Source organism: Anthonomus grandis, chromosome 22 (genome assembly GCF_022605725.1).
Source record: "Anthonomus grandis grandis chromosome 22, icAntGran1.3, whole genome shotgun sequence".
NCBI classification, from domain to species: Eukaryota; Metazoa; Arthropoda; class Insecta; order Coleoptera; family Curculionidae; genus Anthonomus; species Anthonomus grandis.
Genome location: NC_065567.1, coordinates 4,096,522 through 4,111,764, shown reverse-complemented (window position 1 = coordinate 4,111,764; position 15,243 = coordinate 4,096,522). Strand labels below are relative to the sequence as shown.

At 32.5% G+C, this 15,243-nt stretch overlaps 2 protein-coding genes across 2 annotated transcripts in view; one reads left to right on the top strand and one right to left on the bottom strand.

Moving 5' to 3' along the window:
• LOC126748597 (uncharacterized) overlaps window positions 1-15,243 on the bottom strand; it is a 356,494-nt gene that overhangs the window by 330,618 nt on the left and 10,633 nt on the right. The window lies entirely within an intron of this gene.
• The window catches only part of LOC126748600 (uncharacterized), a 37,844-nt gene continuing 24,313 nt past the window's right edge, over window positions 1,713-15,243 (top strand). Inside the window, exon 1 of the mRNA XM_050457944.1 lies at window positions 1,713-1,846. Coding sequence (XP_050313901.1) covers window positions 1,815-1,846 — 32 coding nt within the window. The 5' untranslated portion in view covers window positions 1,713-1,814. The remainder of the gene's footprint in view (window positions 1,847-15,243) is intronic.

Sequence of the window (15,243 nt, the reverse complement as noted above, 5' to 3'; positions counted from 1 at the left end):
TTTTCTTGCTCAGCCTTTTTCTTTTTTTCTATGTTTTCTTTTGCGATTATAGTTTCAGTTATCATTGTTTTTCGTTAGGGCGGGGTGATTGCCTCACTGTTTCCAGCAACAATTCTTCAAATGATACAGAACCTCTACTTGGTGCTGCTATTGGTATTGGTCTACTTGGCCCTGCTATTAGTTCTGGTCGCGGTTCTGATGCTAGCTGCTGCGTGGTTGGTTTCTCTCTCGATGGCTCTTCATGGCTGCTTGTGCTAGGTTGATTAAAAGGTTGTTCTGTGGCAGGTTGGGGATTTCTCCAATGTTCCTCATATCTTCGTAGAGCTTCTGGATCATATTTAGAGCAGTCGATGACAGATCTATTAAATGGGCATATTCCTCCTCTACAAAAGCCCGATGTCAGTAAAGCTGGATCTATCTCTTTCCAAATTGTGCTCACAAGTACTGAAAAATCTTTCTTTGGTATGTTAACACCCACATGTTTTCTTTGGTACTCCTCTAATTTGAAATTCCACCGTGACTTAAGGCTCTTAAATACTGCTAGGTCCATGGGTTGCAATAGGTGGCTGGAGTGTGGAGGTAATTTAAGTACAATTATATCATTTTAACAGTTTTCTCACTCTTTATATTAGAAACTGCAACACTCATATGTAAGTCCGTAAGTCCACCATCCTGCACCAGTCATACTTCCAATCCCCACCTCCTCACTTACGAGAAACTCTCTTATATATATTAGTCGTAAAATATTTAATCATGTACCTTTTTCCATTAGGTCTGTTACAGATCTTAAAAAGTTTAGGAGAGAACTAAAGAAATTAATCTTACTACAGCATTGAAGAGTATTTTAGCGACTCAGTTTAATATTTAAAATTAATTATATATCTGTTGATCAGATTTATTTTATTTTTTTTTTATTATTCTTGTTTTTATGTTGGTTCTTGCCTTCTCTTTTCTTCTTTTTTGGTTTTTTCTTTGATTATATAAAATATGCTTATATGAAAGAAAGAAAGAAGGAAAATATGCTATATTACGTAAGACAAGAAAATCTTGTCTTACAAGCATCCTAAAAACTAAAAAAATCCAAATTCACTTTAAATTTCAAACAAACATAACATCTAAAACACTTTACCATAAAATTTACACACATTACCAAAATTAATCATAACAAAACACATTGAGAAAAAAAAAGCATCTTTTTGATAAATTTCATTAAAAAATAAGTAAAGCTGTCAATAAAACTCAAAAAAAATCGTAAATCACTTGATAACCTTCAAATTAAAATAAAAATAAAAGCTGACCTAACACCTATTCAACGTAAGCAAGTAAAAAATGCTTATGAAGAACTTACTTTGCGCTCACGTACAGAACAGAACTTATGCATACAATATTTTAATGGCATTCCTAAAGTGGTCCAACAAAAGAGGAATAATGTTATTAAGCAGACTCCAAAAAACTAAATGTATACTTTCATAATGCAGGTGGTTTGCGAACTAAAATAGCTGATCTGCGGAATGCTGTCAACAGTTGCATATATGATGTTGTGATTTTGGTGGAGTCTTGGCTTAATGAAGATTTTCTAGACTCGGAGTTAGGGTTCACTGACTTCAATATTTTCCGTCAGGATCGAAGTTACACAAATACAGGGAGGCAAAGGGGTGGTGGCACTTTGATTGCTGTTCGTAAATGTTTTAAAGCCAGGTTATTACAGACCAGTGATTCAACCCTGGAACACATCTTTGTGCTTGTATCATGCAGTGACAAGAATATCATTTTTGGTGCTGTCTACATCCCTCCTGCTTCTCCTTTATCAATTTATGAGGAATTTGCCTCTACATCCATGGATCTTGTGAGTATTCATACTAGTTGTGATATTCTATTTTGTGGTGATTTTAATCTGCCACATGCGGTATGGAGGAACACGAACGGACTGCATGTTGAGACGGCTGAGTCTATAACATCTGCAAATGTGCTATGTAGTTGTAACTATCTTAATCTTAAGCAGGTGAATGGCTTGCCAAATTTGTTTGGTACTTTTCTTGATCTGTTTTTCTCAAGTTTGTCAAATGTTAAAGTCATATATGCTACTGAAAATTTATCACCAGCATCAAACCACCATCCTGCTTATGAAATAAGTATTCCTATTAATTGTGATTTTAGTCTTAAGTATGATGTTTATTATTATGATTTTGTAAACTGTGATTTTGTTGCCATTAATAATTACCTTGCTTGCATGAATTGGGATACTGCTTTTAATCAGAAGGATATTAATAAATGCATTGATATTTTTTACAATGCTCTCTATTTTGCTATTGAGATGTTTGTTCCAATTAAACATTTTAAATCATCTAATTTTCCCACTTGGTTTAGTAGAAAATTACAGAATCTTGTTATTCAAAAAAAGATTGCTCACACAAAATTCAAAAATAGTAAGAATCCCATGGATTATGTTAATTTTTCAAATTTGAGGAATAAATGTAAAACTCTTCGTGATGAATGTTTTAGGTCATATATTGAAAGATTAAATACTGAAATTTCTCATGATCCTTCTTCATTTTGGAAACACATCAATAGATTACGTAGGTCTGATTCATACCCCAATAGCATGCATATGGAAGCCGAGGTTGCTGGTAATGGTCAAGATATTGTAAACTTATTTGCTAGGTATTTTGAAACTACATACAGGCAACCTGTCCGCAAGGCTCCTGACTATAAATTTGATTACAGTCTGGATTTAAATCGCATCTCTTTTTCTTTATTGGACATATTTGATGAAATCTTATGCCTTCCGAACAAACATTCTTTTGGACCTGATGGTATCCCATCTGTTTTTCTTAAAAACTGTGTATGCACTCTGAGTAAGCCTTTGCATCACCTTTTCAATCTTTGCTTGACATCAGGCAAATTTCCTGATTATTGGAAGGTAAGCTTTTTAACGCCAATTCATAAAAATGGGGATAGAACTGATATTTGTAACTATAGAGGTGTGTGTATTCAGTCTGTAGTTCCTAAACTGTTTGACAGGTTGTTTTCCGTGCGATTTTCGTGGCACTGTAGGCGATTGTTTAGTGATCATCAGCATGGTTTTTGTCAGGGTAGATCTACGGTGACTAACCTGTTGACTTACCAGTATGATTTGATTGGTGCTTTTGAGAGGTCTGTACAGGTCGATAGTGTGTACACAGACTTCTCAAAGGCCTTTGATAGGGTTGGTCATGAACATCTGGTTCAGAAGTTTGGGGCTATGGGCCTTGGTAGGACTTTGGTCGAGTTTTGTCACAGTTTTTTGACTGGTCGCACACAGTTGGTCAGGATAAGTAATTATATTTCTAATGGTATTGAAGTATCTTCAGGCGTGCCTCAAGGTTCGCATATTGGACCGGCCTTTTTTAACTTGTTCATAAGAGATTTGAGTGATGTAATTGTTCATTCAAAACATCTTGCTTTTGCTGATGATTTTAAACTGTATAAAGCCATTGAGTCATATCTTGATGCTGAGCTACTTCAATTGGATTTAAATAGTGTTGCTGAGTGGTGTAATAGCAATAGTCTGGAACTGAATGTAAAGAAGTGTGTATGTATTTCGTTTGGTCGTTCTAATAAAATTATTAATTATCAATACACAATCAACAATAACGAACTCAAGTCAGTTGATACAGTTAAAGATTTAGGTGTTCTTTTTGATACCAAGCTAACTTTTTTGCCGCACATTTTGGATATTATTAACAGGAGTATGCATAGTCTTGGTTTTATCACTAGAAATAGTGTACATCTTTCACCTTATTGTTTCAAATTACTTTATTACTCTTTGGTACGTTCCTTGCTTGAGTATGCGTCTGTAATTTGGTCCCCTTATTATGATTCTCATATTGAACACCTTGAGGCTGTACAAAGAAGATTCTTAAGATCCCTTGCTTATAGAGCTGAAGTTAATATTTTTCGTAATTATTACATCGACTATAATGCTATCAGTGTCCAATTTAATATCCCTAATCTTAAAGTCAGACGGCATTATTCTGATGCTTTAACGTTTTATAAGATCTTAAATGGTTTATATCATTGTCCTACCATCTTGGAAGCAATTCCTTTTAACACCTGTCAAAGAAGGATCAACTCTTCTATGTTTCGTTTACCCTTTCATTCGGCCAACTATGGGTTTTTTTCTCCACTGACTAGGACTTTGCGTTTCTTTAATGAAAATAGTTTGGATCCATTTTCCGGCGGCTTACGGTCATTCAAATCAAAAATAAATAATCTTACACTTTAACCTACGTTCCTTGGATAGTGCTAAGTTTTTAGCCCTGTTGATGACTGTTTTTTCAGAGGTTTTATCTTGGTATATATATATTTTTTTTTGTAATTCTAGTATTGTATTTATATTGCTATATTGTTTAGTATTTTGTATTATCTATTTTGTTTTTTTTTTGTAAACTGGCTCTGCCGTATATTGAAATAAATAAATAAATAAATAAATAAATAAAACAGAATTTAGAGGAAGTAAATTAAGTTATTTAATGGGAAACAAAACTAAAACACTAAAATGATGTCAGAGCACAGGTTAAAAGGTATCATTGAAAAAATCGTCAAGGCTATAATATGCCCTGGATAATAAAAATGATTTTAATTCCTTTTTGAATCACTTAACTTCTAAAATTTGTCTGATACATAGAGGAACATGGTTGTAAATTTTTTTGCTAAGGTATATAAGTGAGTTCTTGGTGAGGGAGGATGTAGCGATTGGTAAGGGAAAATCGTTAACCTGGCGAGTCATATGACCAGTGTTAGAGGGAGGTTTAGGACATTTATGAATAAGAGTAGCTGTTTCTAAGATAAAAAGAGAAAAATGAGTTAGGATTTTTTGGGATATAAAGAGAGGTTTACAAGAATCTCTTAACCCAGCGGAACATAGGTATCTAACTGCCTTTTTTTGAATCATAACGAAGGTGGGACTCAATAAGAGAAAAGTACACTGAACGTGCAACTACCCCTCCCAGCTCATGACCCGCCATTCTTACTGCAAAGCATCCAGAGAATAATTTTGATGCAAGATTTAGGATATGATCTTCGAAGCGAAGGCGACCATCAATGGTAATACCAAGGAACTTACAGCTTTCTTTGTTTTGCAAGGGGGAGTTTTCACTAAACATAAGGCCCTGAACGTCACACTTAAATCCCATAATAAAGGTTTTGCGCACATTAAATACAAGCCTGTTTGCAGCACACCACTCCGATAAAATCTTAAGATCCTTAAAAACCTGGGCTCTAACATTATCAGAATCTCTATGATTCCAAAAAATGGTGGTATCATCAGCAAACTGAACCACTTTGCCCTGCAGTTTTAATGAACCCAAATCATTTACATAGAGCAAAAATAATAGTGGTCCTAACACTGAACCCTGAGGTACTCCAGTTTTAAGGGATCTGGAATCGGATAAACATCCAGATACTGTAACTCTTTGGGTACGATTAGACAGATAGGATTCCAGCCATTGCAATGCCACACCTCTGAGGCCATAATTATTGAGCTTAGACAGCAGTATTCCATGATCTACACAATCAAATGCCTTGGATAAATCGCAAAACACTGCCGCCGCGGACTCTCCAGAATTTAAGGACACATAGACACTCTCCAAAAAGCCGAAAACAGCGTCATGAGTCCCTTTTCCCGTTTGAAATCCAAACTGATTTGCAGATAAAATGCAATTATGTTGCAAAAAAGATAAAATTCTGATTTTTGCAAGTTTTTGAACTATCTTGGAGAGGGTAGATAATATAGAAATTGGACGAAAATTACAAGGCTCACTCACATCTCCACCCTTATAAAGAGGGATAACCACTGCCTCCTTCAAACATGCTGGAAAGATGCCATTATGAAAGGAATTGTTTATGGCAGAAGCTAAGGCATTCAATGCTGAATCAGGCAAAAGGAGTAGTAATTTTGATGATATTCCATCAGCTCCAGCTGATTTATGGTTTTTTAGGCTTTTAATTGCATCTCTAACATCAGTAAGGCTAACAGGATAAAAGAAAAAAGAATTTTGAACTGACACTTGTTGAATATAATGCAAAGGATCAATATTAGTATTCACATCCTTGAGCAATAAATGAGGAATATTACAGTAATAATCATTTAAACTATTTGGTCTTACTTCTGGTTCTGAAACTTTCTTGTGAGAATGCCTGAAGTCATTTATAATTGACCAACATTCTCTCTGCCTATTTGAGGACATATTCAAGCGGTCACTATAATATTTAACCTTAGCTGCTTTTATCGTCTTTCTATATAGACTACGATATTTCTGATGATAAAGAATAATGTTTGCATTAGTTGTAAACTTGCACAGCTTAGCCAACAAAACGGAGGTTTTTAGCTGAAGTTCTGAGGCCTGCTGTGACCCATGGTTTTCTATTTTTCATTTTAAGCCTCTTTTTAGGAAAACACTGTTTGATCTTGTCACATAGCACATGAAATAACAAAGTAAACGAGTCAGGAGCCATTTCAACTGCATTCCAATTAACCAAAGCTGCAGTAGAAGAAAAAGCATTAAAATTTGCTCTGCTGAAAATTCTTCCTATATAATGAGATGAAGGAAATACAGTGTTGCATGGAATCCTAGCAAGAATGGCTTCATGGTCAGAAATACCAGATGAGAGTACTCTACATGACACATCATTTAAATTTGTACACAAATAATCAATAGTAGTTGCAGATGAGGATGTTATACGTGTGGGTGAAAGAACATGCATCTTCAAGTCATAAGATTCCAATATACTTAAAAGGGATGTATGATATGATGGCAAGCTTACATCAGTGAAGTTAGTATTAAAGTCACCGGCCAATATAACTATGGAGTGTAGAGACAATAGAGAATCAAGTTTGTCCAGGAACATACCAATATCTCCTGTGGGTGGTCTATAAACACAAAGAACATATAAATTAAATCGCTTACAAAAACAAAGGGAGAATTCAAAAACCTTCTCCAACAGAAAGCTATCATACTTATTAATTTTACAGAAAAAAGCTTCAATTGTTTGTTTAACTAAAATAGCTGTTCCTCCATGTATGGAGTGTTGCCGACAAAAAATTGATATAGGAATATAATCAGATATTAAGAAACATTCGTTAGGCTTTAACCAGTGCTCAGTTAGTAATACAATATCAGGAAAATCACATGAATCAAGTAGAAGATGAAGCTCGTCCATTTTATTTCTTAGAGACTGTATATTTAAAATAAAACTACTGAAACTTTTCACATGCTTATTTTCAATGTTATTAATAGAATGTGAGTGAGCTTCATCTTCTGTGTATTTATCTATAAAAAAGAATCCCTATCACAGTCAGTATCTAGAAGTCCAGATTGATTACTTGGTTTTATTGTGGACACATTTTTTGATGAAATGCTACTTTTGAAATGTTTTAAAATATGGGTATACAGTAATGATGCCAAATCTGATCCAAAGTTGCTGGCATGATTAGACTCTAAAATTCTATTTAGATTAATATTATTGGCGTGAAATATTCTATAGAGAGCCTTATAGCTATTATAAATTACATGGTTTGGATACATGTAAGGGCTTGTCATCACTAAACTATTGCTGTGTAAATGTATAAATTTTTTTAAAATATCGAATGATGAGCAAATACCATTTAACATTAAAATCAACATATCATTTTCTGTAAATTTCTTAACCATAGATGATGCAGTATAAATCAGTTCATTGTTTGTACTTCCTGGCTTCAGGAAACACTGGACTTTGTAGTTAGCTTCAAACTTCAGACGCAATTTCTTCAGGAACACTCTTCTACAGTTTCCACCCACAAAAAGAAGCCTAGGTCGATTATCAACGGGTGAATTTGGCCTACATGGCAACTGTGTTGGATAATTTATAATAACGAATTTAGATATGTTTTGCTGTTCCTTTAATGCACAAATATCGGAATAGCAAGTATCTTTTTCAACTTCCAACACCTTTATCGACTGGATCATATTCTTATTCATCTTAGTTAAATCATTAACTTCCATTTGTAACATATTTATTTGCATCTTATAGGTTGCAGATTCATTTTCTAATGTTTTTCTTGTTACAATTAAATTTTTATTTAAGGTATTTAACTTATTGATTCCTATATTGAAATTTATTTTTTCCTCTTCACATACTTTTAATAGTGACAGTAACTCACATTCTTTAGTTTTTAAATTTGTTAATTCAATTTTAAGTTCATCATTAAGTTTGTGTAGATTATCTAGGGAGGAAGAAAACTTCTTTTCGGCCTCTGACACTTCATCTTCAAACACCAAACTGTTTCTTCTCATTCTTTCTATATGCCTATCCTTTCCTTTTAGTTCAATCAATAATTCATGAATCCTCTGCTCGTAAGACTTCTTTTCATTCTCATTTTCATTAAAATTTATTTGACATTTTTCTGAGCATAAAATTTTGTAGCCTCCCATTTTTATGGCATCAGAATTTCTATCCAAACAACTTGGGTGGAATATAGACATACAAAAGATGCAGCAATAATTTGAAAACTCCTTTTTTTGACAGCATTTGAAATTACGATTCATTTTAATAAATTAATTAATATATAAATACGGTTAGACAGGAATTGCTAGCCAAACAGGAACTTGAGCCTGAGTGTCACCAAGAACACGCGTAAAACAAACACACTAGCACGTCCTAAGGTTGAAGTTCTATGGTTTCAAGTTAAGGTCAATGCCAGCAAAACAAGTCTAGTTAGTTATAACAGGAAATATTTATAAAACAAAAAAAAATATTGACCTGTTAATTAGGAACACTTGTACGGAAATATAGCACATCAATGTGGTTGTAAAAAAAAAATCAAAACAAATCGAATCAAAACAAAACAAACAAAACTGAGTACCGGCGTAGCCTCCTACGAACTTAAACACGACCGTCACGTAATAGGGAATAAAAATTCCTAAAAGGCACTCACAAAATTATTATAAATGTCAAAGTACAAAAAAGAAAAAGGGAAATCTTTGAAACTGGAACTAAGAGGTTAATAAAAAGTAATATGTTCTAATAAAAATATGTTCCAAAACTTTATTAAAAAAAAATTATAGGGCTTGATTACATTTGCCCCATGATTACATTTACCCCACTTCACCCTAGTTATAAAAATATAATAAGTCACATCCAAATTTAGTAAAAAGTGTCACACATCATCGTCATTGTCACTAAATATAAAACAAAATCACAGAAAGCAAAGTAAATCAAAACTCTTTATTTTATTCTCGACATGCGTTTTGTTTATGATGCTAGCATTTTCTCTTTAAGTTTATTTCACAGCTTTCAATGTTCTCCCAAAGATGCTAACATTTAACACAAGCCACAAATTACTAACAAGAGTATAACTGAAGAAAGAATAATGTACAAAATTTTATTTTTTTATTATGTTGTTTATTTATTTATTTATTAAAGGTATCTACCAATTTTATAAAAATAAAATATTATAAAAGATACCAATATTAATACATCTTAATAGCATAAGTTTATTATCTAGCAATACTAAGACATAAATCAATGTTATAAATTAATTTAAAGAAACATGTTAAAGTTACAAGTCACTAACAAATTTGAGAGAACTCCTAAAACTGGTAAAAGAAACAGGCAAGTCAAGACAAGTCTAAATTATTATGCCTCAACTAGAGAGGCTTTGTGTGATGGATTTAAGCTTGTAAAAAACTGGTTGTGTACACAAAAATTAATTTTGAATATGGACAAAACTAATTACATAGCCTTTTCTTTGACCAATTCAAATAGACCACCTTTTAATAAAATTTTATTGGATGATATTAATAATGAAGAGATCTTTAAAAAAAAGAAAACTAAATATTTAGGAGTCATAATTGATCAACACCTCAAATGGGCAGAACACATAAATCATCTTCCTGGAAGAATTAGAAATTTGATCCAAAAATTTTACATACTAAGTGGAATTTTAAGCACTAAACTTTGTATTCTTATTTATAAGTCCTTAGTATAATCTCTGATAACATACTGCATCATTTTTTTTGTTCTTACTATTTTTATTAGCAGTATGTACTGTGTAGATGTTATCAAATTTTAATTTTGCTTGTTTTGTGACGTTGCTATTGTCTATTTTAATTAGATCTTGAAAGCAATAAAGAAATTATTATTATTATTATTATCATAGTATGGGGCGGTACCTACAAAAATACATTGCAGCCTTTGAATGTAGTACAAAATTATGTCTTAAAGGTCATTTATAAAAAAAATAAAATGCATCACACTGAACTTTTATATTATGAAAATATAAGCAATGTAAAATGTCTGTATATTCAGCAAGTGTGTTCATTTGTTCATACCTCTGATATATCTAAAAGAATTACTAGTCATTCACAATTCACCAGAAATAATGCTCTTAACCATTAGTGTCATCCTTGGTGGTACAGGGAGTGCCTCAGGGTTCAATTCTAGGCCCAGTACTATTCATATTATATGTAAATGGTCTCAGTGAGTGTTTTCCACCAATATGCTGATAACACTTCCATAATCTTGTCAGAACATCTGATTGAAGAACTATCTGTCAGAGCTTCTCAGGTGGTAGAAAGTATGCAGGAGTGGTGTGACAATCATGCTTTGAAGCTAAATGCTGATAAAATCGGGCTACTGACATTCTCCAAAACTTTACCTCAAAATTCCCTACTAGTAATGTTTGAAAAAAAGTCTTCGAGAGGTAGCTTCCTTAAAATTCCTTGGTATACAAATTGACTCCTGTCTCACATGGGTCCCACACATAGACACTCTTGGCAAAAAACTAAATAGTTTCTGCGCGTAAGGCGTCTACGAGAAGAGCTTTCCCTAAATTGTCTGAAGCAACTTTACTATGCATTGGTCCAATCTCTAATCACTTATAGTGTGATGTTTTGGGGATCTTCAACTGACGCCGTGTCAGTCAAAAACGCATCATAAGATGCATGCTCAGACTCACACCACAAACCTCTTGTAGGACTTATTTTACTAAGCTTGGTCTACTCACTGTTCCAGCTCTGTACATTCTTATGTTAGCTATTTTTGCAAAGAACACCTACATCTTTTTCAAACTAATGAAGATCATTATGCTGAGGGTATGTCTATTGTGACAAGGGGGAGAGCTGAACTGGGGGGGAGAGTTGGGACACTAACTCATCACTCTGCCTTTTTTCAAAGATCTCCTGCCTTTGCTGCTATTAAAACATATAATAGATTACCTCTCGCCCTAAGGCAAGAGAAAAATATCATGAAGTTTAGGAAAGACACTGCAGGGTATATCTAAGGTAATGCACCCATTATTATGTCCAACATTATATTTTTGTTCTTTTTGTTCTACTATTTTTATTATTCTTACTATTTTAAAGAAATTATTATTATTATTATTATATAATTGCTTGTCTCTTCCATTAAACATGAGAAGCATAAATTTAAAGTTTATAGACTGCTTGGGACCCAAATTCTACAATTTGTTGCCAAGGAAAATTAAAATAATAAAAAAAAAATATTTAAAAACAAAATTAATATAAATATAAAAAAGTTCCAATCATGCATATTACATTGATTTAGGAAAATGGTTTTATGGTAAATATTTTCATATTGTAAACAATATCTATTTATTTACTTATTATTGTTTTATTATAATTTTTTTATAAAACGGGTGTTGTCTAGATTTAAGATTGAATAGTTGTTTTTTTGTAGATATAAAGATGTTTTTTTTTAATCACTTATGAGTGTATAAAATGAAATATTTATACATATTTTTTTGCTGTATTTTAGCTAAGTATTCCAATTAAAATGTATCTTTAAATATAAAAGCACACATAGGTATTAGGTTACCTAGGTGCTTAGGGTTAAACAAGAAATGTTATGTTGAATACTTTATGTAATATATTTGATTTGATTTGATTTAAACTCAAGTGGGTCTAAAGAGACAACTGACATGTCTGAGATGTAATCAGTGTGACCATTAGCTAATGAAACCTTAAGTTGAAAAGAACAATTTCTTAAGAATTTATTTTGGACTTTCTCAATATTTTCAAAATGAGATTTATAAAATGGAGTCCATACAGAACTATCATACTCCAAACTAGAATGGACTAATGAACTGTATAGGACTTTATAGACAGAGCATGAGAAGTCTTGACTGCATCTAGTTGTAAATCCTAGATTGCTATATGCTTTCTGAACTAACTTTTCAATATGAGACACAAATGTCAACTTAGAGTTAAAAATTACTTCCAAGTCCCTAACTTCCACTACCCTTTCTAAAAGTGGAACCTATAGTATAATCAAACAATATAAGACTCCAAATCCTTCCAAAAGTTATTGAATAACACTTTGGAACACTTAAATCTAAACCATTAAGATCACACCATTCACAAAGACTATACAAGTCATCTTGTATTAATTGACATTGACCAAATAGTTTTTGTTTAAAAGTACCAAATTTAGAATCTTAGAGCGATTTACTTGTCTTGCAGCACTAGCAAATGTAGTTAGGTCATTCATGCCATAGTTATTGCTGCATTATTGGCGGAAAAATTATTGGTCCTTTCTTTTTCAATCAAACACTTTCTGGTAATGTGTATTTAAATTTTTTGCAAAATGATCAATCAATGCTTTATTGTCAAGAAATTGTTACAATTTGTAGACAAAGCTGTAAAACAAAAAAGACACAAAAATGCAAACAAAACACAATTAAAAAAAAAGAAAAACAAAACAAAATTAAAAAAAAAAATATAAATAAATAAATAGAATAGATTATCTACAATATATACAGATTAATACAATTTAGAAATTGTAAGTAGTCAAAAATATTATTATAAAATATACAATTTAATGTATACAATGTCAAAAAAAAAAGATCATTAAAAAATCTCTCTACGTTAAAAAAAAAATGTAAAAAAAGTAAAAAATTATAAAAAATCCTAAAATAGCTACACAAAGCAGTATACCTAAACATGTACAGAGAGTAAAAATACATAATCAGCTAGTGCGAAATTTCAAATCAATGATTACCAAAAAAAAATCGTTAACTGTGTAAAAAGCTCTCTCCAGTGAGAATGCTTTTAATGCTTTACGAAATGCAAAAAAAGATGTGATGGATTTAATTTCCAATGGCAGATGATTGTGAATTTTTTTTGCATTATATAATATGGAACTTTTGACCAACTCTGAATGTGGGGTAGGTAGATCATGTTCCGTGTTTCTAAGTGGATAACTATGGGAAGGCCTATCAGATGCTGAACCGTGTTTGCGTATTAGACAAACGGACTCAAATATGAATAAAGATGGAAGAGTTAATATTTGAAATTTTTTGAAGAAATGCTGGCTCTTGTAGTCTAAAAATACGGTCAAATTGAATTGCACTACATGTACCCCAGAATGGAAGGGCGTATCGAAGGTGCGATTCAAAAAGGGCAAAATAAACTGTTCTAGAAGTAGACAGGCTAAGCTCCTTAGAAATTGATCTTAAAGCAAAACAAGCTGAACTTAATTTTCTTGATAAAGAGTCAATATGTGTGTCCCATTTTAAAGAGTTGTCAACAGTTAGCCCTAAAAACTTTACAGAATCAACTTCGTCAATTGTTGCGTTACCAAGTACAAAAGATTGCAAGGTATTTTTATAGGACAACATTTTAGTTTTGGAAATGTTGAGACAAAGGAGATTAGAGTCGCACCATGATTTGATAGTAGTTAAATCACTTGATACGGTTCTATGAAGTGTAGAAATATCCGGATTACTCCAGGTAAAACTAGTATCATCAGAAATAGACAGATTTTACCGTTAATATTTAGATTAGCAATGTCATTGATGAAGATAAGAAACAAAATAGGGCCAAGTACGGAACCTTGAGGCACTCCACTTTGTATTGGCTTGCAAGAAGACATAGTCGAATCAATTTTCACAGCTTGACTTCTGTTATTGAGATACGACTTAAACCATTCAAAAGGCGCTCCTCTGAACTCGTAATATTGCAACTTTTTTAATAAGATGTCATGATTAACACAATCAAAGGCTTTAGAAAAATCACAGAAAATTTGCTGTATTGGGTGTTGGTTGTTTAAGCTAGAGTATACATTATTAAAAAGAGAAAACATAGCATCATTTGTGCATTTGTTATTTAAAAATCCAAATTGATGGGAAGTAAGTATTTTATATTTTAACAAAAATGATAGAAGTCTTTTTTTAACCAATTTTACAATAATTTTTGAAAGTGTGGGAAGAAGAGCGATAGGGCGATAGTTGGAAGACTGATCTTTGTCTCCTCCTTTATGTAGTCGAATTATTATCGCCAACTTAAGGCAGTTAGGAAAAACACCTTTTTGAAAAGACTGATTAATTAGAGTAATAAGATGACATAATGTACATTTGGGCAGATTTGAAAACATTTTGAGTGTAAGTCCATCAATTCCAGAAGAGCCTTGGTTTTTGATTTCCCTAATTGAACTGCAAAGCTCTGGTAACACTACAGGCGTAAAGAAAAAATTGTAGAAATTCTCATTTGCAATGGGAAGATATGAAAGTGGATCATGGGAAGGAGTTATGGTACTCATTAGATTATTTGCCACATTTACAAAATAATCATTAAGGTTCTCAGATGAAGTGCAGATAGTATTCGACAAAGAAGGCTTATTTCTCAAAGCATTAACAATCGACCATGTTTCCTTAGCCACATTTTTAGGTTTAGCCAGTCTCCTATTATAGTAATATTCTTGGCGGCTTTTAAAGTTCTCTGATAAATCTTTTTGTAAAGTCTTACGTATTCATGAAAAAAAGCGCTGTCTGAAAATTTCTTAAGATGAGATAATAGGCGCATGTTCTTAGCAGATGTACGCAAGCCTTGGGTAGACCAGGGGTTATGTTGCTTCTTTTTAAGAGGTCTCAAAGGAAAGGATTTGTGAGAAAGACTAGATAGCGTTTTTACAAATCTAGAGAATTCTGAATCAACGTCGTCAGAGAGAATATTCCAGTCAGTTGATTGACAAAGGTGCCTAAAAAAATTTTAAAGATCAAAATTATTATTGTAGACAATGGAAAATTCAAATATTTTTTCAGAAACTAAATTGTCGAACTTGGTTACCATTGAAAAGTCGTTGCTAGTAGATAATATCACAGTACCTCCATGAGCTAGATTTGTTCTATCAAATCTGGCAACTGTAGTGTAATTATCCACCATCACAGGCTCACCAACATGCAACCAATGTTCAGTTATGGCAACGATT